General features: G+C 44.1%; 1 protein-coding gene across 1 annotated transcript in view; it reads right to left on the bottom strand.

The window, feature by feature from the left end:
* Positions 1 to 27430, bottom strand: part of LOC309396041 (dihydropyrimidinase-related protein 2) — a 58887-nt gene that overhangs the window by 6220 nt on the left and 25237 nt on the right. Inside the window, exons 4-13 of the mRNA XM_081960778.1 lie at positions 26465 to 26629; positions 24603 to 24664; positions 22785 to 22865; positions 20913 to 20981; positions 12569 to 12689; positions 6927 to 7083; positions 5965 to 6106; positions 4559 to 4729; positions 1603 to 1782; positions 481 to 646 (exon numbers count right to left, since the gene is read on the bottom strand). Coding sequence (XP_081816904.1) covers positions 481 to 646; positions 1603 to 1782; positions 4559 to 4729; positions 5965 to 6106; positions 6927 to 7083; positions 12569 to 12689; positions 20913 to 20981; positions 22785 to 22865; positions 24603 to 24664; positions 26465 to 26629 — 1314 coding nt within the window. The remainder of the gene's footprint in view (positions 1 to 480; positions 647 to 1602; positions 1783 to 4558; positions 4730 to 5964; positions 6107 to 6926; positions 7084 to 12568; positions 12690 to 20912; positions 20982 to 22784; positions 22866 to 24602; positions 24665 to 26464; positions 26630 to 27430) is intronic.

The following is a 27430-nucleotide window of genomic DNA, read 5'->3' as shown; positions in this document are numbered from 1 at the left end:
TGCTGAAGTATCTCACTGAGATCTCCATTCAAGCAACCCAAAACATGTCCCAGGGAAGGGGTTGGCCACCTTAAACACTCAAAGAGCCACAAAGGTCCTAACTGGAAGCCCCCCATTCAATTCTGGAGCCGAACTGAAGTCCGGTTCCCCCACTAGAGTCTCCTCCTACTGAGACTTTTTCTTCTACCTGTCCTAACAGAAAGACCTAATAATTGTGGAGCCGACCAGCGACAGGAAGCTGCACCAGAGGGATAAAAAAGCCACAGAGCTGCGAGTTGCTGACCCGTCCCAGGGGATGATAAACTAGCTACATTGAGTCCTACTATCTGTATTTACTCCTACCACACTGAACCAGAGATAGTAAGCAGAGGCCTCTAAGCTAGTAAGCAGAGTTCCCTTACATCCTCTCCCTTCTCCCAGAATCTTCTTCCCTCCCAGAATGCCAGTCAAATAAAGCAAAGACTCGTAAAAAATATGTACCCGACAAGCTAAATCCAGACTGGTGCAAATTCCTCACAGGTGGAGCCTGCTGTTTCGCTGGGGAAGTCTTGGCTGAGGAAGCTGGTGTGACCGTTTTTGGTGTCACCGAAACTTCGCAAACAGGGCCATCGTACAAACCGCGTGGGACACCCCTCAATTCAGCCAGCTTGGGGGGAAAAGTGATGTTGAGGGAAAGAGGAAGAAAAGAAAGTAAAGTGTGAGAAATATTTGGCAATATAGGAATACATAATCCAGTTGCTTTCGCTTGGATCCTTTACATCTTCCTACCTTCTCAGTTGAAGTCCACAGGTCTTAAAGTTGCTAAATTGGACACCTGGCTGGGGAATTCTGGGAGCTGAAATCCACAAGTCTTAAATGTTGCCGAGGTTGGAATTCCACCCATCCCCCGATTTTTAAAGTATTTCTACTTATGATCTCCTTAATATAGCTAACATAACACCTTCAGCAGACACTGGCAGGCTACCTCAGTCTTCTGCTGCCTAAAACCATGTGCTTGTCACACCACCAACAGCTGGTGGAAGAACATCAAATGCTTACCAGGCCTTCATGCAAAATGTTGGTCTGTGGGGACATTTGCCAGAAGGAGACAGACTTAAGACACTCCAATGAAAGTTAAGAAAACTTCAAGTATTCTCAATTGCACCAGGGCAATTGTACGAAGCACATTTGCTAACTATTTCAAATTAGAAGCATCGAAAGAATTCACGGAAGATTAAGTGCAGACCTGGATTGCAAGACACAAAAACCTTTTTTTTTCTATCAAGAACTTATATCAAGAACTGCATCACTCTAGCCTACCTCATTAAACAGGCCTACAGTGGTTCGGAGAAGCAGCTTGCATATTTTGAGGTATTAACCCATATTTTCTCAAGAAACTCAGCCAGCCTGAAGATTGGAAGTTTTGAGATGAGCACAAACTCATAATGCTTGGCTGTATTTCCATACATTTCCAACCACGTGATCAAAAGGATCCGGTAGTTTCCAACAAAGCAAACTGCTAATCTTCAAGATGTGCCCAACTTTTAACAGACCCATTTTGTAATTTATTTCATAATTTGCAAGACCAGATCCATAAAGATGGTGATGATTCAAGTTACTTACCCTGCTTCTTGCTTTGATACGTTTGTAAACGAAGTCAGGGAAAGGTTTCCTAGGAATGTATCGGCCAGACCCTTCAGTTACATGGAGATTACCATCCTCCAGCACAATTTTTCCTTGGCTGATGACCACTAAAGGAGACCCGCGACACTCCATGCCTTCGAAGATGTTATACTCCACATTCTGGAAGACAGAAGAGCGGTTCACGGTTGATGAGTATTTGGCCTCAAGGAAAATTGAGATGCTACTATCCAAAATAATCCATCCTGGACATTCCATCTCTGGAATTACATGAACACTTCCTTGATATGTGGTGTCCTAGGTAGTCTCTAAGGGATGTGGTAGCTCAGTGGGTAAGACGCTGAGCTTGTTGACCAGAAGGTCAGCAGTTCAAATCCCTAGGGCTGTGTAATGGAGTGAACTCCCATTACTTATCCCAGCTACCGCCAAGCTAGCAGTTCAAAAACATGTAAAAAATGCAAGTAAAAAAATAAGAACCACGTATCCATGGTTATGTGGCCGCTGTTACCTTCCCAACAAAGGTGGTTCCTATTTTTCTACTTGCATTTTTTACATGCTTTCAAACTGCTAGGTTGGCAGAAGCTGGGAAAAATAACGGGAGCTCGCTCCATTGCACGGCCCTAGGGATTCGAACTGCCAACCATTCTGATTGGCAAACTCAGCATCTTAGCCACTGAACCCTTAGGTTACTTTTGCCAACCCTCAAGTCTCAGGTCAGCAAGCAGGTTCCAGAAAAATAATTGACCAGATTTCTTTCTAAGGAAGTTTGGATAAGGCTGATTTTTGTATCTCTATAACACCTTGAATTTTTTGGGAAAGCAAACTTCAAAGAAAAATTGGCCATGGCAAGTAAAACCTTTTTTCCCCAGATTAAGATTGCCAATTTATTACTTTGGGTGAATTTTTTTTAAAAAGTATCCTTCTAAAATGACTAAGGTGTTTCTGGAAGCCAGCTTGAAACCCAGCACCAAAAACACCTTTTGATTTCAATATACTTTGCATTCTTAATGCATTCAATATACTTGTATTCAAATACATTTCAACTTTGCATTCTTTCAGGTTTTGCAACCAAACATTGATCACCCACAGCTATCCAACTGCATGATGGAATCTCCTTGTGAAAGGAGATATTTTAGAGAGATGATCAACACTGCCTTCGCCCCAAATCCTTGCCAAGCGGAAATAACTGCATCTTTGTAGTAGGGGGGAAAAAAGAAGATTCATAAGTGGAAACACAGAAAATTTGATTTCTAAAAATTCCCTGGGCTTTTCGCCAGCAGCTCAAGGAGATGTAAATAAGACAACAAAGCACTTGTTTGTTTGCCTTTCTCTTTTTTTTCCTCAAGGCCAAAGAAGCAGAAAATGTTCCTATCAAATTGTCTAAAAGGTCAATTACAACATTTCTTTTCGGACTGTGTCTCCGCTTCTATTGCTGATCTTCGGAGAATGCCCTGCTCCAGTTCTACCAGGGGTTGAAATAAACAGTAGAATCACTAAACCAAAAATTATTTTTAAATCTGAATTAGTATTCTACTAAATCGATAAATACAATGCAATTATGTTTACAAAGAGACCTTTGGATTTATTAAAGATGAATGCACAAATCTAAAAGTGAGAGTACGTAAATTCAAAAGCACTGATACCGTTCTTAGCCTATTGTATTTCACTAGTGCAATCTTCCAGATATTCGTCGTTCCTGACTCTAGGGGGCGGTGCTCATCTCCGTTTCAAAACTGAAGAGCCAGCGCTGTCCGAAAACGTCTCCGTGGTTATGTGGCCGGCATGACTAAAGGCCGAAGACGCACGGAACGCTGTTACCTTCCCACCAAAGGTGGTCCCTATTTTTTCTACTTTTTATGTGTTTTTGAACTGCTAGGTTGGCAGAAGCTGGGATAAGTAACAGGAGCTCACTCCATTACGTGGCACATGGGGTTCGAACCGCCAAACTGCTGAACTTTCTGATTGACAAGCTCAGCGTCTTAGTTACTGAGCCAAAGCATCCCTATGTTCACATACTAGGGATTGACAAATGTAGGGAGAGAAAAAAAAACCCACATTTTCAATCCTTCACAAACTGAGGAGTTTTCTTCTTCTTTTTAATACCCCAAACAACTTCAAACAGATAATCTGTCAAGGTTTCTTTTTTTTCTTCTTTAGCCTTGCCCCCCACCCCCCATTGGTTAACAGATGTTACAAAAGATATTTGCCAAGCTTGGGCTGGCAAGGTTTTCCTTATCTGTCAAGATAAGGCAAAGTTTGGGTTGTGATCTTGATTGGACCAGCAGTGTAGGACGAGAGAGTGTGTATTTCAAAGCACTTTCCCTGCAAACATCATCAAAGGAAGTTTGTGCTGATAGTATTTATTAGATTGATTTAGCCTTGTCTGCAACGGGGCATAGGCGTTGATGGGTAAACACAGGCTGCAAATGGTTGTTGACAGGCCGAAGCACATGACTCCCAAATCTCAGCCACATGTTATGCGGCGATATGCATCCCGCATGCTGATTTGGCGTTGGTGCATTTGCAGAAATATAAATGCAACAATGATGCCACCGTCTCCAGACGATAAGACGCATATCATCCATGACATGCAGTCAGGCAGAAGTCTACCTCAAGTTGAACTTCCATGCCCTACTACAGCATCAAGGCTATAATGATGTGATTAATGGTGTGTCAGCCCCTAGGTCAGTGGTTCTCAACCTGTGGGTCGGGACTCCTTTGGGGGTCGAACGACCCTTTTCACAGGGGTCGCCTAAGACCATTGGAAAACACATATTTTTGAAAAAAATACGGAAAACATAAAATAATTTTATGGTTGGGGGTCACCACAACATAGGAACTGTATTAAAGGGTCGCGGCATTAGGGAGGTTGAGACCCACTGCCCTAGGTCTTCCCACTGCAGTCCGGCATGCCCTAGTTTTTAATCTGCAAACTTACTATGTTGTGCGTCTTGGCTGAGATCGTCTTGACGTTGTCAGGATCCCAGATCACCAGGTCAGCATCAGATCCCACTGCAATGCGCCCCTTCCGTGGATACAGGTTCAAGATCTTGGCTGCTGTGGTACTGGTGACAGCAACAAACTGGTTCTCGTCCATTTTGCCAGTAACCTGAATCAAAGGAAAGAACGATCACAGTGGAAAAACAACGTCAGCAGTAGAGGGGCGGAGGGGGGACGGGGGACGGGGGACGGGACCTAACAGGGTCATCAAAGAAACAGCTTGTGGTCACCCATGCCCATACTGTTCTGAGAGAGAGAGAGAGAGAGGAGGGGTTTTAAGTTGCCTGCAAAAGGAATTATTTTGTTGAACTACGCCTGACTCTTTGGCGCTACTTGCATTTGAACGCTCTTGCCCGGCTACAAATTTGTTCTAAGCAAACAAAGTCCACTAAGCGGAGAAAGACTGGACTTAAATTCTGCTTTCCAGAAAGCTAGGAAGAATCCCTTCTGAAATGCTTCTCACGCCCCTTTTCTTTCCAGGGGCTGAGATCCCTTTTGCATGACGACTGTCTAGGCCAGGGATGGCGAACCTATGGCACGCGTGCCACAGGTGGCACGCGGAGCCATTTGTCAGGGCATGCGAGGCGCTGCCCTGACAGCTGGCCAGTGCGCATGCCCGCGCTGGCCAGCTGAGTTCACCATTTTCACTCCGGACGGTCCCTGAAGCCTTTGGTACGCTCAAAACGACCCTCCGAGCAAACCGGAAGTTTGCACGGAGGGTCGTTTTAAGCGTACCAAAGGCTTCAGGGAAGCCTCCGGACGATCCCTAAAGCTTCCGGAGGGCCTCCGGGGAGGGCGGGGGGGGGGCTCTTTTCACCCTCCCCAGGCTCCTATAAAGCCTCTGGAGCCTGGGGAGGGCAAAAAAAGCATGTAAAAATGGGGGGGGGGGAAGCGCCTTTTGTGCACGCATGCGCAGTGGGGGGTCACGCATTGCATTATGGGTGTGGCATGCACGCACACGACCCCCCTGCGCTCCCCCCACTTGTGGCACACGAGCCAAAAAAGTTTCGCCATCGCTGGTCTAGGCTGCAGCTCTTCCTCCTGTCTCCCCTTCCCACATAACACTACAGCTACAGAGCTAGATGAATGCTAATCTCATTGGGGTCTCAAAGGATGGTGTCCTATCGAAGCAAGGGAGAATCCCTAAATGTTTTCATCCTGATCTGAGCGTCCCAAGTTTATTGCCTAGATGCCAAGGGGTTCATGCCATCTGCATCAATGTTCATCAATTAAGTTGGCACGGGAAAACGTCTGCCAATCTGTGACTGCAAGGGACTTGGTTACAGATGGTTGGCATGTTTAGCATTGGTAGGCTTGATCCCAATCCAAACCAAAACAACCCACCACGGCTTTATCCCAGATGATGGACATCCGTTCCTCAGTTCCATTGGTTCCTTGCGGGATCAAAGTGAAATTGTCCTTCCCAACAGCTTTCTGGGCCGTATTGAAAGTGCAGTGGCCACTGCCAGTAACCTGGAGATCTCCACTGGAAGCAGAAGACAAGAATTGCTCTATTCATCGACGACAGAATGACAGCAAAAGCAAACAAACTGCACTTCATTGCTCACTGCGTGTAACAATCTTTGCCCAGGACTACAAATTATTCATCTCTATAAATCACCTCTTTTATTACCAGCCGTGGTATTAAATCTTAGCTTGGGTGAAAGGGCTGGAATTTTGAGCCATATGTTTTGAAAAGGTTTCCAGGTTCAATCAGTGGTGCCAAGAGGATATATGTGCATAGTAAGACTTTCCTTGATAGAAAGTGGGGCACATTCGCAGCCTACCTCTCAAATATCCCAAACAAATGCAGAAGTGAAGAATAAATCGGAGAGGAAGCGAATGTGTGAAGACAGCCTTTTAACAAAACAGCCACAGTCAACTTGGTGCCAAACCCAAGCCACCTGCATGGGACACAGAATTTCTTTCTCCTGCTGTGCCACACATTTTCTGTCAAGAGTTTGTTGCAGCAATCACACCCAGAAAGCACTCACAGGTAACTGATTCAGCAGGATTCATTAACTTCTCTTCATATACAATAATCACAGGAAGTAGATATACAATACCAAACGCAGGTTTTCCATTGTTTCCAGTTCAGAGCAGCAGACGACTTCTGAGCTCAGCACAGACTCGAAGCTGCAGAGCTAAGCCACGCCCAGGCTCCAAACTGTTTCAGCTCCCATTGGCTGACCTTGTTACTAATCCCTATTCCAGTTTATGAATTCTCTCATACACTGACATTCTCCGTCTTTTTGAGATCAGAGTCAACTCCTAGAAGGATCGTCCCCATCTCCAACTCAACTCACCAGGACAGCAGAGAATTGAGGAAGTCCGGAGTAGTCGGGTCAGGACTCAGCGGTGGAGCAGTGACAAAAGCAGCTGCTTTGGCCCAGTTTTTACTCCAGTAATGAGATCCGTCGGTACCTAAGCTTGCTGCAATGGGCTCGCCATACACCACAGTGCCTGTTAATCAAGACAGGAGCAACAGGACAATTATTACCAGGCTCGAAAGCAACCCACCTTCCCTCTTGGCTTAGTTTGAAAGAAGAACTGGAGAGCAAAGTCAGGTTGTAGGGTGGGGCCATTATTTAAATGGACGTGAGATTAGCTATCCATCAGGAATCAATATGATAGCAGCGATGCATAAATAATATTTGGTTAATCAACCCGCAGGCAAACAAATACGCATTGGAAGGTGCCTTATTCAACGCCGATACAGATTCAAGAATGGTATTTTCTCATGCAGCCCTTGGTGGGACTTTGGCCAAGGCATTGCTAGCTAAGAACACTGGGGGGAAAAGGAGGGGAAATGGGAACTTTTGGGTATTGTTCTAGTGTCAATGAAGACATGAACAAAAGATGCGTGGGAAAACGTGTAATTCATTCTCAGTAGGAAGGCTGCCGGACTCCTATTGAAAAAAAGAGGCAGTGAAGCCACTATGTCAGGGGCGTCAAACTCAAGGCCCAGGGGCCGGATCCAGCCTGTGGGGTACTTAGATCTGGCCCAGGGGAAGCAGCAAAGGACCGGCCCGCGCTGCTTCGGCCAGCGAAAACAGAGCTCGGGAGCCTGTTTTCGCTGGCAGAGTGCCTGGGCCACCACAGGTGCACCCAACAGAAGTGACCTCGAGCTGGCCATGCCCCAACATATTCCCAACACAGTTTGAGTTATCAACTGTGGCCCAGTTTGGATTCAATGGGAAATCTTTTTTTCAAGGCATCACCCATAACTCTATTATTATCATTTGATTTTTAACCCTCTTCCCTTTATTTAGCTTAACCCGCTTGCCAGCTTCTTTTTTTAATTCATGCAACAGAGCAGCTGATGATAAATAAAAGACAGGAAGGCCTCAGCATGCCATAATTCAGTGACTGCACTCTGCAGAAACACAGGTTAAGCTAAGGAGCACAGATAAGGGTTTATAAGGGCTGTAAAACCTCCAGGGACAAAAACGCTTATCTGATTAAAACTGGGTTTATTTAGACTGCATCATGTCCTCTTCAACTACTTTCTTGCATGGAGGGGAGGGGAGGGGGGAGGGGGGGAGAAGGAGGGAAAAAAAACCCTTCATCTTAAAGACAACTACACCTAACGAAGCTTTAATATAAAAATAATAAACCTTAAGCAATACAAGACAGAGAGAATGCAAGTGTTCTCGACACTTTTAACTGGCAATTCCAAGAAAGGTGGAATTGTGGGGAAATATTTTTGCCTGGGACTAATAAAAAAACCTGGCGATGAGCAGCAGAAGTAAACATATGTTCTGAGACTGTTTCACACCTTAGGCTTATTTTTAAACACTTACTGTATTTTTCGGAGTATAAGACGCACCTTATTTCTTCAGAAAAGAGGCTGAAAATCTGGGTGCGTCTTATACATCAAATACAGCATTTTTTTGCCTCCTGAAGCCCGGCTCCCTTCACCAAAATGGCCATGCAGAGCCTTATGGAGGCTTTCAGAGAGCTCCTGGGGGCTGGGGAGGGCAGAAATGAGCAAAAAAGGGCCATTTTTGCTCGTTTTTGGGGGGGGGGCAGAGCACTCTGCAACCCCCCCCCTCCCCAAGGCTATTCATGCCTTTTTTTGAAAAAAAATGGGCCCGTTTTCATGAAAAACAGGCCGTTTTGGGGGAGGTTTGCAGAGTGCAAAAACTTTTTTGTTTCCTTTTGGAAAGCTCTTTAACTGATTGATGAGAATTACATTGATCAAGTTCTGTGCCAGCAGAAACACCTACCTATCTACTGTATTTCTCTCTCTCTCTATTTCTCTCTCTCTATCCCTCTACCTACCTAAACACTCTCTCTCTCTCTCTCTCTCTCTATCCCTTTATCTACCTACCTACCTAACTACTCTCTCTCCCTCCCTCCCTCCCTCCCTCCTGTATTTCTTTCTTTCTCTCCCTCTCTATCCCTCTATCTACCTACCTACTTTTTTTTAAATTTGCGTCTCTAAAACCTTGGTGCATCTTATACTCTGGTGCATCTTATACTCTGAAAAATACGATATATTTTCAAAGCATAAAGCATGAACACGATCAGAGGTGGTATTCTATTGGTTTGCCCGAAACAGTAGCGAAAATCACGGGTGGCCCCACCCACCTGTTCCGGCTTTATGGCACCTGGTTTAGGCCCCTTTTTAGCTAAAAGTGCATGTGTGGAAGGCTTAGCACATGCCCTCACATTTGCGAACCAGTAGAGAAGGTAAGTAAATACCACCTCTGAACATGATGAAGACTGCATTACCAATAGGTTTCCAGGGATGAGGCTGTTCAGAAAATCCAGATCTTAGTCCACCATACAATGGGGAAAATAATGTTTGTTTGCCACCACAGCAAGGCAGAATATCAATACAATAATAATACAATACAATAGTACAGTTGGAAGGGACCTTGGAGGTCTTCTAGTCCAACCCCCTGCCTAGGCAGGAAACCCTATACCATTTCAGACAAATAGCTATCCAACATCTTCTTAAAGACTTCCAGTGTTGGGGCATTCACAACTTCTGGAGGCAACTTCTGTTCCACTGATTAATTGTTCTAACTGTCAGGAAATTTCTCCTCAGTTCTAAGTTGCTTCTCTCCTTGATTAGTTTCCACCCATTGCTTCTTGTTCTACCCTCAGGTGCCTTGGAGAATAGTTTGACTCCCTCTTCTTCGTGGCAACCCCTGAGATATTGGAAGACTGCTATCATGTCTCCCCTAGTCCTTCTTTCTCTTAAGCTAAACATACCCAGTTCCTGCAATACTGTAACCCTGTGAAATGCCGCTTATATTGGGTTTTTTTTATTTGGAGAGGTAGGTTAAGGACGGTAACGGGACCCATCCCAGGGCACTCCTGCTCTGGTTCATGCCTGTATTAGGAACAACAACAACAAGGACCACAACAGCTGAATACCGTCTTCAGAAGGAAGATGGCGTTGCCTCTATCAGAATGAAGAATGCTGCAGAAGTTAGGACCCCCCCTGTCAGGGTGTGAATTAAGCCCTGTAAATTAACGAGGTATGAAATTGTGGCTTCCCCTTGAAACATACTTCTAAATAAGCAAAATAAACCCGAGATATATTCTAAGAAAAGCATTTTATTGTAAAGAAAGTAAAAATACAAACTTACTAGCTAATTGATTACATCTTGGCAAATTTCCTGTCTGCCTTGGCAGATGGACCAAAGAAAAGAAGAGAAGTAAAGTGAAGAAGGTATGGAATGTGTGACATGCGCAGTGAAGCTTAGATAAGAAGTCAGTTCATTCTACCGTATAATTCAGAATGTGGGCACAGCTGGCAAACCAAGGGATATTTTCCCAAATATCAGGAACATGGGTCATTTTTTCATTCCAAAAGCAAATTTGAGCAGAGCAAAGAGCAACCACCACACCTGCAGAGCTCTCCAAAGTTGGAAACTTTTAAGACTTGTGGACTTCAACTCCCAGAATTCCCTAGCCAGAATTCTGGGAGCTGAAGGCCACGAGTCTTAAAAGTTCTCAAACTTGGCAACCCCTGTGATCTAATGCTTTTGCTCAGATTATGGAGCTCTGTCCAGTTCAGCTGGGTTTGCCACAAAGAAGAGGGAGTCAAGCTATTCTCCAAGGCACCTGAGGGTAGAACAAGAAGCAATGGGTGGAAACTAATCAAGGAGAGAAGCAACTGAGAACTGAGGAGAAATTCCCTGACAGTTAGAACAATTAATCAGTGGAACAGCTTGCCTCCAGAAGTTGTGAATGCCTCAACACTGGAAGTCTTTAAGAAGATGTTGGATAGCCATTTGTCTGAAACGGTATAGGGTTTCCTACCTAAGCAGGAATTTGGACTAGAAGACCTCCAAGGTCCCTTCCAACTCTGGTATTGTATTGTATTGTATTAACACATATAGAGAGCACCTGCTAACCATTCAATGTTTGGGACTCCAAATAGCCCCAATATCTTTGCGTTTCCAACCCTCCACCAATCTGGAAGCACCCTTTTTAATCCAGTTCCGGATTTGCAGGGAGCAGTCGGTACACGGAAATCGAAATCCTGTTTCTCTGGCTTGCTGCACTGACATATGGAAAAGCAGGTTTATGCTTTGTGTAAATAAAAGACAGAAGAAGCTGTTGGAGGGAATCCTGCTTAGCAGGGCGGGGTGGAGACCGTGAAGGGAATAATAAAAGAATGGCAGTGTTAGCAAGCAGGGACTAAAAAGATGAGGTCACTTTCCTATTTGCAAAACTAGCATTAGCAAAGCTACCGAGCCAGCTGGTGGAGAGTACCAGAGAGGAAATGGATTTTAAACAGCCAGCAGCCTAACAAGCTACTTGGAATGTGCAACCAGCTCCCTGCAAAAAATTCAACCGCTCTGGAAGTTTTTAAAAAAATCCAGCTAGGCATCCCACCATCTGGGAGATTTATGACGCTTGCAATGAAACAGGAGTGGAGAAAATAGTCATTTTTTTTCCTCATCAGGCTTAGAACAGAATAAGAGTTGGAAGGGATCCTTGGAGGTCTTCTAGCTCAACCCCCTGCACCATTCCAGGCAAGTGACTGTCCAGTCTCTTCTTCCAGTGGGAAGAAGCCCACAACGTCCAGTGTTGGAACATTCACAGCTTCTGGAGGCAAGTTGTTCCACTGATTAATTGTTCTCACTGTCAGGAAATTTCTTCTTAGTTCTAAGTTGTTTCTCTCCTTGATTAGTTTCCATCCATTGCTTCCTGTCCTACTTTCAGGTGCTTTGGAGAGTAGGTTGCCCCCTCTTCTTTGTGGCAACCTCTAAGATGTTGGAACACTGCTATCACATCATCCTTAGTCCCTTTTTTCATTAAAGTAGACATACCCAATTCCAGCATTATATATTTTAGCCTCCAGTCCCCTAATCCTCTTTGTTGCTCTTCTCTGCACTCTTTCTAGAGTCCCAACATCTTATTTTACATTGTGGCAACCAAAACTGGATGCAGTGTTTCAAGTGTGGCCTTACCAAGGCAATATAAAGTGGTACAGGTAGTCCTCGACTTACAACAGTTCATTTAGTGATGGTTCAAAGTTACCAAGGCACCAGTGGTGGGTTGCAGGTGGTACGCCCTGGTACGGGTGTACCGGATCCTGCCCGGAGCACCGGGTACCATTCCGGTACAGTGCTCCAGAGGGCCCACCCACCCACCTGAGCTTCTTACCTGTGCTTTAAGCCTTTGACACTTCCGCGCATGGCGCGTACGGCGCCTGCGCGATGCTCCGCCAAGCAGCTGGAGTGTTGCGGAGACTTGCGGAAGCGTCGCAGGCAAGTACGATGTGTCCGCGCGTCCATGTGGGTGACGCCGGATCCGTTCCAACTGTACCAGTTGGAATGGAATCCAGAACCCACCACTGAAAGGCACTGAAGAAAGTAGCTTATGACCAGAAATTTTGGCCTCCATTGTGGCCGTAAGTCGAGGACTGCCTGTGCTAACACTTAATCTGATCTTGACTCTATATTCTATTAATAAAGCTCACCCTTCTTCCTGGCCAAGGCAATCACTTCTGCGGCACTTTTGCTCATCACTTTGGTGATGTATAAGGGGCAGTTGGTTTGGTTGGCAATGGTTATAGCCCGGTTCACAGCCTCAGCCTCCACCTATCAGACAAGAAGAGAGAAGAACAAAGAAGCAGAGATCAATCAATCAATCAAACCATCAGTCAATCCTTACTACAGTCACAGACCAGCAAATAAAAGCATCATCATCATCATCATCATCATCATTATTATTATTATTATTATTATTATTATTATTATTATTATTATTATTATTATTATTATTATTATTATTCCAGTGGTAATCGGCACACTGGGTGCTATTCCAAAAGCACTGGAATTACATTTAAAACAGTTAAAACTTGACAAAATCACCATCAGTCAAATGCAAAAAGCTGCACTGCTTGGATCTGCACGTATATTACTAAAATACGTTACGACGTCCTAGGCCCCTGGGTGGGGCCCGACTAGTAATCAATGCCAAATCCGGCGAAACAACTGGCCGCTGTGATACAATTGTATAATAATAATAATAATAATAATAATAATAATAATAATAATAATAATAATAATAATAATAATAATAATAATAATAATATAATGAGGAGGAAGAGGAGGAGGAGGGGGGGTGGGAGGGAGGGAGGGAGGGAGGGAGGGAGAAAGGAAGGAAGGAAGGAAGGAAGGAAGGAAGGAAGGAAGGAAGGAAGGAAGAAAGAAAGAAAGAAAGAAAGAAAGAAAGAAAGAAAGAAAGAAAGAAAGAAAGAAAGAAAGAAAGAAAGAAAGAAAGAAAGAAAGAAAGAAAGAAAGAAAAGAAAAGAAAAGAAAAGAAAAGAAAAGAAAAGAAAAGAAAAGAAAAGAAAAGAAAAGAAAAGAAAAGAAAAGAAAAGAAAAAAAAAGAAAGAAAAGTGATATCCATTGTCATCGGGGCACTTGGCACCATATCCAAGAATTTTATAAGATACATCAACAAATTGCAGCTTCCTGCAATAACAGCAGCGGAACTGCAAAAAACTGCGCTACTCGGAACATCTTATATTTTAAGATGGTCCTTGGTTGATACCTAAGACGCTGGCAGCAAACCATATCAACCATTAGCACCAGTCACTGGTATTTGTAATGCATTTTTGAATGTTCAGTTGGCTGAATTTCATGTTTAATGAATAAAGTATATAATAATAATAGTAAATCATATTTTTTACATAATGGCCAGTGGATTAATTTAGCAACTTGGTTGTGTCTAGCTTTGTAATCAGTTTGTGCGATTTTGCTGCATTCACATATTAAATGTGAAACAGTTTCGACTTTCTTTATTGCAAAGTCAGCAGTTTGGGTTGTCCATGGATTTTTGTATCTTCGCTTTCATGGCATTAGTTTGTAGTGCTTGTTCTTGAGCAGCCTGTATTAAACCTTCTGTTTCTTTCTTGATAGTTCCCATCTTAAGCCATGTCCATGTCAAGTTGTCATCACATTTTCCTTCAATGTTTTTCAAGTGCTGTCCATGCAAAGCTTTGGTTTTCCATCTATCTAATCTGTCATCCAGCTGTTTTTCCTTATATTCTGCCTTTGTTTCTGTTGTTTTTATGCTGTTCTTCGTTTTCATAGCCTGCAGCAATTTTTCTGTATTTTGGTTCACATAATCATTCAAACTTCGTTTTTCTTCTTCTACAGTTTGATGGATTTGCAATAACCCCCTGCCCCCTATTTTTCTTGGCAGGTACAACCTGTCGATGTCACTTCGTGGATGTAAAGCGTGGTACATATTCAAAAGTTTGCATGTTTTCCGGTCCACGTTTTCCAGTTCAGCCAATGTCCAGTTGATGATTCCAGCTGAGTATCAACCATTAGCACCAGTCAATGGTATTTGTAATGCATTTTTGAGTGTTCAGTTGGCTGAGTTTCATGTTTAATGAATAAAGCATATAATAATAGTAAAAAAAAAAAAATAGAAGTCAGACAGAATAATATCTTGTGATTGGTGGTTGATTAACGATGGTCAGTTAAAGCAGAGATCCATCTCAGTAGCATCTATGAATGTTCCCCAACTTTCCCAGGCTTTGTTTGCAAAATTGAAATCAAATGAATGGACAGAGAGAACAGTTACACCAATTCTCAGTCACTGGTGGGATTGAACAAGATATGGCATATTGAACTGGTAAGAACGGATGCTCTACTTGATGTCGGCCAAAGGGGCTGAGGCCATTTGCTGGAATGAATCAGTCTCTGTGCTCCAACTGCATACAAATTCTACATTGTAGAACCAAGCAGCCTTCTGCGTTTCTAAAATAAATGCAGTCTGAAACCCGTACAATTGAGCCATTCTTTTTAGCCAGCCAAACTGCCACAAAAGGTTCCAGGTCACCACCCTAATTTTTGCCGCAAAGCAAAGTAGGATGGGATTAGTCCTCGGATGAGAGGCTATGAGAAGATCACAAAGATAAGAGTCCCTTTTTGGGTGGGGGGTGGAACTAGTGTGGAAGAAGACTGGTCAACTATTTCCATTCTGTTATCAAGAAATGTACATGGTTGTCCCAAAGGAGCTTTTTTCTAGAGACAGCTGGTCATTGTAAGGAGTATAAACCCTTCCATTCCTGTTGTGGCAGCAGATTCAGACAGCGAGGAGGTTGGGGAGGAACATGGGCCAGTCCTGGAGTCTGGGGAAGGCTCTGATGAGGGCTCTGTGTCAGAGACAGAGATGGGGCCTGTCTAATAGTTATCAGCTGCCTTCGGAGTCAGACATCAGTGAGGCAGACGAACAGCTGGAGCCTGTTCCAGTGTGCGCATGCGCAGAGTTGCCAGACGAAGGGAACAGCTAAGGAACAGGGGTCGACTTGGGAGTAAGGCCACAGGTGGATGATGAATGGCCCTCCCAGAGGAAATAGAAGAGCAGCGAAAGGGGAGTGGAGTTTGCAGGAGACAATTAGTTCGCTTAATTGGTTCGTGACTCTCCGAGACTCCTTGCCGAGATTTGCAGCTATCAGCCTGGCAGCTCTCCAAGCCAGTAAGGTCTGTGACTGTAAATCCCCCCTTGAAAGACTTTGAAATACCAGTCACATGACCCCCCTCCCCTATAGCCATACCTACCCAGGTTTTGTGGCTCCTGGTGTTTTCTGTGGAAAATGGGTATCTCTCTCTCTCTCTCTCTCTCTCTCATCTCCCTCTCTCCCTCCCTCCTTCTCTCTCTCAATCTCTATCTCCCTCTCTCCCTCCCTCTCTCTCTATATATCTATATCTCCCTCTCTCCCTCCCTCCTTCTCTCTCTCTCTCTCTCTCTCTCTCTCTATCTCCCTCTCCCTCCCTCCCTCTCTTCTCTCTCTCTCTCTCAATCTCTCAATCTCCCTCCCTCCCTCCCTCTCTCTCTCTCCTCACTCTCTCATCTTAGGCCAGATGTGGAGAGACTGGAAGGGGAGGGCGAGGGGCGGGGCCAGCCAGTGGTGGGTTCAGCTGAGGGAGCCACAGCAGGGGGACAAAAGAGCTCCCGTATGGGGCTCCGGAGCTGCGGGTTGCCGACACCCATCCTTGACTTACAGCAGCTCCTATAGGGACTGTTCGAAGTTAAAAGGGCACTGTTACCATTTTTCACATTTACCATCGTTACTATAGCAGAGCTCCTGGGGGCTGGGGAGGGCAGAAATGAGCAAAAAATCGCCGTTTTTGCCCCCCCCCCAGCCCCCAGCAGCACTCTATAAGCCTCCATAAGGCTATGCATGCAATTCTTTTGACAAAAAACAGGCCTGTTTTCGTGAAAAACAGGCCTTTTCTTGCTTGCTTTTGCCCCCTCCCAAGCTACAAGCCCCCCCCCCCAAGGCTATTCATGCCTTTTGGGGGTTTTTGGGCCATTTTTGGGAGGTTTGCAGAGTGCAAAAACTTTTTTTTTCCTTTCGGAAGCTCTTTAGTTGGAGTGATTGATGAGAATTAGATTGATCAAGTGCTGCGCCAGGAGAAGTAAGTCTTAGGTGCTGCAGATTGTCAGCGATTTCCTTCTCCAGCACATGGATAAACACACCTGGAGACATCTACCTACCTACCTATCTACTCTCTCTCCCTCCCTACCTACTGTATTTCTCTCTCTCCCTCTCTCCCTCTATCTACCTACCTACCTACCTTCTCTCTCTCTCCACCTATCTACTGTATTTCTCTCTCTATCCCTCTACCTACCTACATCCCCTCTCTCTCTCCCTACCTATCTACAGTATTTCTCTCTCTCTCTCTATTTCTGTGTGTGTGTGTCTCTCTCTCCCTTTATCTACCTACCTACCTAACTACTCTCTCTCCCTACCTACCTACTGTATTTCTCTTTCTCTCCCTCTCTATCCCTCTATCTACCTACCTACTTTTTAAAAAAAAAATTGCCTCTACAAAACCTTGGTGTGTCTTATACTCCGGTGCATCTTATACTCTGAAAAATGCGGTAATATCTCGTTTAGCAACATAAATTTAGGGCACAATTGTGGTTGTAAGCTGAGGACTACCTATATTTCTGCATTTCTCTAAATCCTTTTCACAAACCAATTTCTGGCCCATCCTATGGCAGGGCGTTCCATAGCCAGCTGCTTCATTATTATTATTATTATTATTATTATTATTATTATTATTATTATTATTATTATTATTATTATTATTATTATTATTATTATTATTATTATTATTATTATTATTATTATTATTATTATTATTATTATTATTATTATTATTATTATTATTATTATTATTATTATTATTATTATAGCTCATCTGTTCTGAATTTTCCACCCCTAAATTTTTCTTCTGGTCTGCTTGTTCACTTCCCTCGGGCATAACTTTGGGAACTTCTTCTTTACTTGCCCTTCATTATTTTTAAATCACAAACCTTCTGCGGCCTGGCGCTAATTACCACTTGCGGAAAGAACCCAAGTCCCACGGGCAAAGGGCACATTAAATGCTGCTTGCAGTCTTTTCCATGGGAGTGGGAAAACACGGCAATAAAATGTCACCTTTCAAGTTTTTGTGGCAGTCCCAGCCCGGGTGAACTTAGTCACAATTCTAATATTGCCAAAAAGAAAAAAAGAAAAGAATTTAACCCCCTGGTACCAAGACTTTTGTTCGCCCAAATTTTTTTGGAGTTTAAAGACTCTTGCAGGAGTCCTTCTTCCAATTTTATCCCCCAAACAACTCGATGACATTGCTTGGAATGAAGAGGTGGAATGGGCTCAAAAATCATCTAGTGCAAGGTTGTAGACTCAAGGCCCGCGGGCCGCCTCCGACCCACGGGGTGCTTAGATCTGGTCCATGGGGCCACCCGGGAAACAGAGAAGGACTGGCCCGCGGTGCCTCTGCCAGCAAAAACTGCCCTCCCAAGTTCTGTTTTTGCTGGTAGAGGCTGCAGGAGGTTTTCCCCAGCCCTGCCCGAGCCACCACAGGTGCCCCCGACACGAATGACATTCAGTTGGCCACACCTACCTGCCCCCCCCCCAGGTTATATACAACTCTGATGCGGCTCTCAATGAAATCGAGTTTGACACTCCTGGCCTAGCGAGTCCTAATCCACTGGTTAATTGTTGTCGCTGTTATGAATTTTCTCCTTCATTACAGGAGCAGCGAGAAGACCTCCAAGGTCCCTTCCAGCTCCATTCTGAATTGAACGGAATTCATCTGAGAACCTGTTCACCACAGCCTTAATTTCGGTGATGCAAAGTTAAAGAGGGTCGATTTAGGAGCAATGCAAAAAAAAAGAAAAGAAAAAAAAGAATGTGAACTCTGCAACAATAGTTTTTTAAAAAAAAAAAAAATTCAGCCCTTCCCAACTTATTCCCCCAAAACTATCAAGGCAAATAGGAAGCTTGTTAAGGAGAGATCCAACCTAAAACTAAGGAGAAATTTCCGGATAGTGAGAACAATTAACCAATGGAATGGCTTGTCTTCAGAAGCTGTGAGGGCTCCATCACTGGAGGCTTTTAAGACGAGGCTAGATAGCCATTTGCGTGAATTGGCGTAGGGACTCCTGCTTGAGCAGGGGGTTGGACCAGGACACCTCCAAGGTCCCTTCTAACTCTTTTATTCTGTAACGCTTAATTTCTTGGGGAAATAAGACATATGAGGAGCCTGACGCGGTGGCCCAGTGGCTCAGACACTGAGCTTGTCAATCAGAAAGGTCGGCAGTTCGGATCCCTAGTGCCGCGTAACCGAGTGAGCTCCCATTACTTGTCCCAGCTTCTGCCAACCTAGCGGTTTGAAAGCATGTAAAAATGCAAGTAGAAAAATAGGAACCACCTTTGGTGGGAAGGCAACAGCGTTCCATGTGCCTTTGGCATTTAGCCACGGCGGCCACGTGACCAGGGAGTGTCTTCGGAATGCGCTGGCTCTTCGGCTTTGAAACAAAGATGAGCAGCACCCCTAGAGTTGGGAATGACTAGCACATATGTGCAAGGGGAACCTTTACCTATTTTCTTCCATCTCAGCAGGGCTTTCTGCTTTCCATCTCCTTACAATAGCCCACGCTGATCACTATACGGCACTTCTAACAGCCAGCTTCCAAAACCCTCAGAGCAGATCAGAAACTAACAGTGATTCTGGCTCCATCTTATGGCTGACTGAGGAAACAGCAGCCAATCACATTTACAGCACAATTTAAAGAAACAGGTACAGCATTGTTATATGATGTATATATTGCCAACCCAACCGTTAGATTATATTCCTAACAAGATGGTTGCAAAAGGGGATCATGTGACCCCGGTCATAAATATGAGTCAGTTGCCAGGCATCTGAATTTTGACCCTGTAAACCATGAGGATGCCGCAACAGCCATGTGAAAAATGATCACAAGTTTCTTTTTTCAGTGCCGTTGCACTGAACACTAAACACTTTTGTTGTCACTAAACAAAAGAAGACTACCCCTGTGGCTTTTCTCCCATCCCCATTCAACCTTCTGGGATGCTTCCTTCCTCCGTCTCCTGGCAGAAGAATCTGGGTTTGTCACTGGACACTGCCAGTGCTCCATCCTTTAGAACTGTGTTGGCCAACCTATGGTACACGTTCCAGAGGCAGCACACAAAGCCCTCTCTGCGGGCATATGCGCCATCGCCAGCTGCTCTTCCAGGTTCTCTCTCCCGCATGCATGCCAGACACCTGGTCCGGCTTGCATATGCACAGTGGCCCAGTTGCCCTCTCGCGGAGCACCAGAACACAAGGTTAGGCATTGCTGCTTCAGAAGCTCTTTCAAAACAACACCCACATGGCGCTTACACCAGGTCAATGGCTTCTTAGCAGTGGTGGAAGCCTCTGAAGTCTGCTACCGGTTTGGTGAGTCTGCTACCGAGCGCGTGCTTTGTGGAAGCATGAGCGCCTGAGGCACTCCCGGGCATTACTAAAAAAAGAACATTTTGAAGCCTTCCGAGTGTGCAAAGGTAAGTAGAACAGCGAGGGAAGGAATCTGCTGTGCCACGTGATTTAGATTAGCAGGAAAATTGACGATTCTAGCTAATATAAATCATGCATCACAGCTGATCGTCAGAAATACCAGTATGCCTGAACCGGTAGCATTTTTTACTATCGGTTTGAGCGAACCGGTAGCATGTCACCCCTGCTTCTTAGCCTATGTAGGTCAGTACTAATTAGGAACAAGATGTTCTGTTATGAAATGTTCTTCCTCTGGAACACAGTGGTTTATATGTCCTTAGTTGCTACTATTTACAAGGTCCAGCAGCAGCAACATTTCCAGATTTCACATTATATTCTTTTCCAATCTTGTTTTGGAAATAACAGGAAATCCAAACATCTACACTCAGAAGGAAGGAGTTATTCAACCATCTTTCAGAGCGTTCTTCTCCTCCTCCTTCTTGGACATAAAACGACCTTCTGAAATTCTCCGTCTGTCACCAAAGAAATTGGTTGGATTACTTTTCTGCATGTCTCCAAGGGAAGGGAATCCATCCAAGGACTGTTTTGAGGGCCAGAAGAACCGAGTTTCTTTGGGGTTAGAAAATATGGAAGTGGCTGTGGGAAAGGCTTATACAGTGAAAAAGTGAATCTAGCACTAAATAAGTGAAAGAATACTTTACTCATTTATTTTTGAAAGAGTTCTATTGTGAAAGAGTTTCTAATGTTAATTTCCTTTTAACACATTCAGTGATGCCTTTTAGGGAAAAAATTACTTGCTCAGCACTATTAAAAACCTCAAAGATGAAAGAGTTTTACCCACAAACCTTGGGCGTATAAAATACAAGGGAGTTTTCTATCTAGAGACCACTAAATACAGAATACAAATACTTGAATTGAGGATGCAGTGCTTCATCAGTGTTACTGGCGCTCTCAAAACCAAGGAACGAGCTAAGCGTTTTATAATGCACTCACCTCTTCAGGCCTGCTCAGAACATGCCCTTCAGGGCCAGTGATCCCCAGTTCCAAGATCCTTTGCTGCTCCTAAGGAATAGGAAAAAGGGCACAGATCAAACTTATTTTACTATCAATCAACCAATGGGACAGAAGTTGCCTTCAGAAGTTGTGGGAGCTTCATCACTGGAAGCTTTCAACAAGAGACTGGGCTGCCATTAGTTAAAAACGGTGTAGAGTTCCCTAAAGGCTCCGGAGGACTAAAAACGGCCCCACGAGCAAACCGGAAGTGATAGGCCCTAACAAATGGTGCCACCTGTGGCACGCGTGCCATAGGTTGGCCATCCAGGAGGTCGACTAACGAGAAATAAATGATATCAAACATGAGCAACCACATGGGACTAATGCAAGAATACAAACATGGGATGCTTGCACTTTTTAATCCCAGTAAGGAAGTCCCAACTGGAGAACCTCTTGGTTAGGTTAAAAGAGGGTTGGTTGTGCGGTCTGGGATTCGGAATATTGTTAATCATAATCTTAGCGTGTTGCGTGGACCAGACCATCCCATTAAACTATGTTATGGTTTCCTCGTTTGGGGTGAAAGGTTTGTCACTACGGCAATTGTAGCCTGTCATCTAGGGTTGAGCATGGTATATGAACCCTGCCTAGAAATTGGCCACGTTGACAGAAGACCTTCTGCTAGAGCGGAGCTAGAGGACCTAGTTCAGAATTCTTGGAAAATCTGACTTCCGCTAGTAACAGATTAACAGAGTTGGAAGGGACCTTGTGGGTCATCTAGTACAACCCACCCCGTTTTTCATCCTCCGCAACCTTAAGGGAAGCCTCCTGAAGGCTCCGGAGGGCTTAAACCAGCTCTATGAGCAAAACAGAAGTCTGTTCCCGAACTTCTAGTTTCCCCTTAGGGCCAGTTTTTTTGCACTCCGGAGGCTTCAGGGAAGCTCCTGAAGCCTCTGGAGGGCCTCTGGGGGGAGGCTGTTTTTGCCCTCCCCAGGCTCCTATAAAGCCTCTGGAGCCTGGGGAGGGTGAAAAAAGCATGCAAAAAAATGGGGGAGAGCGCATGTCATGCGCGCATGCACACTGGGGGGGGTGTCGCGCATTGCATTATGGGTGTAGCACACCCATGTACGACCCCCTGCGCTCCCCCTGCTTATGGCACGCGAGCCAAAAAAGGTTTGCCATCGCTGGTCTAGCTGTCCGCTCGGCCATTTCTCCCAAAGTTTACAATTTATTATTCGTTTAAAGTCAATTTACTTTTAATTGCACACGAGACAACCGGTCATTGTCTGAGATATTTCCTTACCTAAAGGCTGAACCAGAACGACCACAGGCAGACAAAAAAGCAGCAGGAGGGGAGTGGCTTCTGGCTTCCTGCCGGCTTCCCCATTGACTTTCCTTGTAGGAAGCTGGCAGGGAGCTCTGGAAAGGACAGTCACGTGACTACAGCGGACCACGGCAACGTGGCAGCACTGAAGCAGCCGTAGCTTTGCCAAATTTCAATCGCACGTGAGCCATAGATCCTGGATTTCAGAGGCATTATGTAAAGTTAGCTCATTTGAGGCACGTTGATTCAAAAATTGTTGCCCTACAATGCACTGTTTTGCCCATTAGAAGATTGCAAACAATCAAGCAGGCACAAGAGCATTAATAGCACATACATTTCTTCTACTATTTGGATTTTTTTAATGTAATTCTCATAATAGATTCATTTCTGCAAGCAGGTTTCTCTGATGAAATATATTTCGGGCAATTTTCTCCTTCTAATGCGCCTTTTTTTTTTAACGTGCTTTGCAAACTGTATGGCCCATGTTTGAATCCCATGTGTAATAAACCCATTTGGAAACACTACTAACAGGACTGCAAAGCAGGAGTTACCTCTGCTATGATGTCTCCATTTTCAGCATGGACTTGAGCTATTGCACCAATGTCGCGGATTACGCTCAGGACCTCATAAATCTGTTGAGTAAAAGAGAAAACATGCATTTTCCTGAACTACTTCCCAATCTGCTCCATGTTACTTGAAGAGCGCAGATTCCTACTCTCAAAGTTCAAAGTCTTTTAAAGGTCACTGAACTCAATTCTGTGTTTATTTGGACAATGTCCAGGGATTTTCAGACTTAGGGGGAAAAAATTCTTTATGACTAAAATAAATGAGATGCTGTCTAGCTGTACATTATCCCCCCCACCCCCAATTCCTATCAACCACAAAATGTTACTTAAGGTTGTTGCATAAATATTTTTCCCCTTGATTTACATTCTTGTTCAGCAACATCAAATCTATACTGGATCTTTGGAAACCCATTCAACCATCTTATTCTGGCCAAATCAGTTTTGAGCAATACCAAAACTCTAAAAAGGCAGGGCCCAGTATGGACATACAATACAATAGCAGAGTTGGAAGGGACCTTGGAGGTCTTCTAGTCCAACCCCCTGCCTAGGCTGGAAACCCATATTTTCAATTATACCGTAGTTCTTCCACAGACTGGCAAGTTATTATTCCAATATTATTTAAAATATTGTTAGATAAGAATGTTGTAGGTTCAGCTGGAAGGAAAATGTTCTCCAAAGGTTGGACATCAAGTACCAAAGGCAAGGGAGGATTGGAAACTACAGTGCTGACACAATCAGCTCGGCAGTAAAGGCTCTAGGCTAATAGCTAATTAAATTAAAAGCATAAATCAACCTTGCTAAAATGGCTCAAAGGTCATATGGTTTCATACACATGCCTACAAGCAAAAGAATCCAGAAAACTCTGGTTAATGATGATGAGTCAAAAATTTAATACATAAGCAATGTTGTTCTGCTGCCACCCTCCAGCAGTTCAAGTCCATTTGTGTGGAAATTTAGATCCACTCAAACGATTGACCGCAATCCCTACAATTCCATCACAACTTGGGGAGATACGACTTCCAGCCGTTAACCGAAAGAAGCTGGGTTGAGAAAGCTGATCTAGAATAAAAGAGTGGTCCAGTGAGCCAAAAGAGAAAGTATTTAGAAGGTGGCTCATCTATTTATTTATAATTACATTTCCGCCCGATTCCCAATGAATCTAGGAGAGGAAGAAAGAAAAAAGAGAAATTGAAGTTGTCTTCATAAGGAGAGCAACAGAAGAAAAAGGAGAAGAAGAAAGAAAGAAAGAAAGAAAGAAAGAAAGAAAGAAAGAAAGAAAGAAAGAAAGAAAGAAAGAAAGAAAGAAAGAAAGAAAGAAAGTAAGTTGGTCATTGTTGTACGTCAATGGAGAAATCATTTCCAGAATTTTGTCCAAGTATGTTTGCATGCATTAAATTCTGACTGATAGGAACAAGGAGAGTTGTGTTTGGATTTCCCTGCCAGAATTCAACTTAACATCCCATTGAAAACACTGGAGAAAAAGAAAAGGAATGTGGTTGGGTGGGAAGGTTTTTGTTTTTTGTTTTTTTTAAAAAAGCTCCACCTACTAGTACAAATCACAATGTTGTACTTGCTACTCAAGAAGCATTTGCTTCCAACTCGGCTGCAGGGAGCTGCCAAATTCCTCGACACAAGTTGATTCAAGAAACAGCCAAGCCATTTTTTCTACTTCTTAGTTTGGGAATAGGATAGCCTTGTTCGTCCAGCTCTCACAAAGCCAGTTATACCGTGGAATACAACCAGGAGCAGCCTAGGATTAAAGTAGAAACGCAATGCTCAGAACCTGCTCAGCAGCAGTCTTACCTGAGAATCGGTTAGCTGAAAATGGTCCTTGAAAGCCATATACACCAAGAAGGAATTGACTCCTATTAGAAAGAGAGACTGAAAATGAATCCCCAGTCCGTTTACAGAGGAATCTACACATAAGAAGAGCAATGATGGGAGTGTATCTTTAGCCTGCTATCCATCAGTCGTTTTCAAATGCAACTTCCACTGGATGTAGAATTGTACAAACTGACCTCCAACAAGTGTGGAGAACACCAGTCAGTTGCTATGGCCTGGGCAAATCCTATCCCATAATAGCACTAGCACTTAAGACTTATATACCGCTTCATAGTGCTCTCTCTCTTTACAGCCCTCTCTAAGCGGTTTACAAAGTCAGCCTCTTGCCCCCAACAATCTGGGTCCTCATTTTACCCACCCCGGAAGGATGAAAGGCTGAGTCAACCTTGAGTCTGGTGAGATTTGAACTGCCGAACTGCAGGTAGCAGTCAGCTGAAGTAGCCTGCAGGACTGCATTCTAACCACTGAGCCACCTCGGCTCATAATAATATAATATCTCTAATATGCACCAGTTCATAATGCTAGAGAGGTGGAAACAAACACCTTGTGTTATTTTTCACATGTAGGCATCACCTCCTAAAACTGTTATCAACTGATGGAGCCGATATGTTCTCTGCCTTTGTTTCCTAACCAAAGCACATCAACGTCTCCTGGAATCACCCCAACCAGTGACAATCATGGAGCGAGACTTCTTCTGCAGAAAATGCAAAGCCATTGTTTTCAGAAGACACTCAACTGCCGCAGCTACGTTCTACGCTGTCCAGCAGTTGCTGCCACATCACACTCCTGACAGCGGGATAAATTAGCCACGTGTCCACATGCAACCCAAACCTTCATCCATGTTCAAAAGGAAGGGATCAACAGTTTTTAAGAGGGCCTCAAGCTGAAATGCAAGAGGAAGATACACACATGCTTGAACAAAACTCAATGGTTACCTTCTCAACTGGAAAACTAATGTTTTCAGAAGGCATAGAATGGGTCGGGAGGATATGTGGGGGGGAAAAAGAAGGGAAGAGTGAAACAAATTATTTGGAGTTCTTATACATTCCATCCTGAAATGGTTTGTTTCAAGGAGCAATCGCGATAGCACTTAAGACTTATATTCCGCTTTATATTCTTTACAGCCCCCTCTAAGTGGTTTACAGAGTTAACATATTGCCCCCAACAATCCGGGTCCTCATTTTACCAACCTCAGAAAGATGGAAGGCTCAGCCAAACTTGAGCTGGTCAGAATCAAACTCCTAGCAGTGAGCAGTAAAATAGCCTGCAATACTGCATTCTATCCACTGCCCCAACACAGCTTTATGTAGCATTAACTGTTATCGTTAACTCTAAGCCTGGTATAATTCCACTTATTGTTTTATTTTGTAGGCTTTTACAGCTGGCCTCAGTGAGGCAATGATGAGCTTTGGGGTTGAATGGCTGTGGTCTTTAGTTTTTCTTTAGTTCTGACATTTCACCAGCAGCTGGCATCTGACTGGCATCTTCAGAGGCAAAGCAAGCCACGTTGTGGTGTACCTCTCAGTAACACAACCTCTCCTCCTGTGAGCTGCCACAAAGCAACCAACTCTGCCCTCTGAAGATGGCCAGTCACAGCTGCTGGCTAAATGTTGGAAGCAAAGTAAACTAGATCACGGCCATTCAGTCAAAAGTTCATCGCTACTTTATAATGTCTCCATGTTGATTCACCCCAATTTGAGCAAGGGGAATGTCTCCTACCAAGAGAAACTGGAAAGTACGTTTTTAGATAACAACAGACCAATTGGCACTAGCCTAGAACATGACTTTTTTGCAGGTACTCACATTTTTTTCCCGAGACTTACCATGATCCTTAATCAGAGCTTCCATCTCCTCTTGAACTCCTTTGTGCCACTCGGTGATATCCACGTGCAAAGAGTAATCGCAGCAGGACTTGCTGTCGGCCCATTCTCGCCACTGATCAAATGCAGAAATCAAACTGGTGCCGGGCTCCGGAACGACATGATCAACTAAAGAAAGAAAAGGGACATGTAGGCGTCCAACGGTTAATGCACTTTCAAGGTTTAAAGTCTCAGGATTCTAAATGAAAACGAAGGGGGCGGCGGCAGAGCTTCTATTCCTGCCGCCAGATGCATCGGGAAAATCTCTAAAAACTCTACGCCCAACAGACAGTAGGTATCATGGCTCAAGGATTCCGGGAACTGAAGAAGATGAACACGTTCAGAGGACAGGACAGCATGTACAGTTAGTTCTTGGATTACGACAGTTTCTTCAGCAACTGTCCAAAGTTACAATGGCACTGAACAAGTGGTACTTATAATGGGCCCTCTTAATTTTGACTATTGCAACATCCATGCAATCTGATTGTGATTTCCTATATTCTCTGATGGCTTCCCACAAACAGCGTCAATGGGGAAGCAGGCAGGAAGCCAAAAGTAACAGGAGGTCCTCATTTAACTACATACACAGTCCTTGTTTAATGATTGCAACCCCACTTGGAATACTGCATTCAATTTTGGTTACTACAATATAGCACTTATTATATACCGCTCCATAGTGCCTTGCAGCCCTCTCTAAGTAGTTTACAGACTCAGCATATTGTCCCCGACAATTTGAGTTCTCATTTTACCCATCCCGGAAGGATGGAAGGCTGAGTCAACCTTGAGCTTGGTGAGATTTGTTTTGAAATGCTATCACTAAGCAATGTGAAAATTGTCCTGCTTACCAAGCCATCAAAATCTAGACTGTGTAAAATCTACGTTTTTATAACAGACCATCAAGCTTTCTCTTTTCCAAGCTGACCATATGGC

This window comes from Natrix helvetica (assembly GCF_964273705.1).
Source record: "Natrix helvetica genome assembly, chromosome: 8".
Classification (NCBI taxonomy): domain Eukaryota; kingdom Metazoa; phylum Chordata; class Lepidosauria; order Squamata; family Natricidae; genus Natrix; species Natrix helvetica.
The sequence above is the reverse complement of the archived record's forward strand: the minus strand, read 5'-3'. Positions and strand labels throughout refer to the sequence as shown.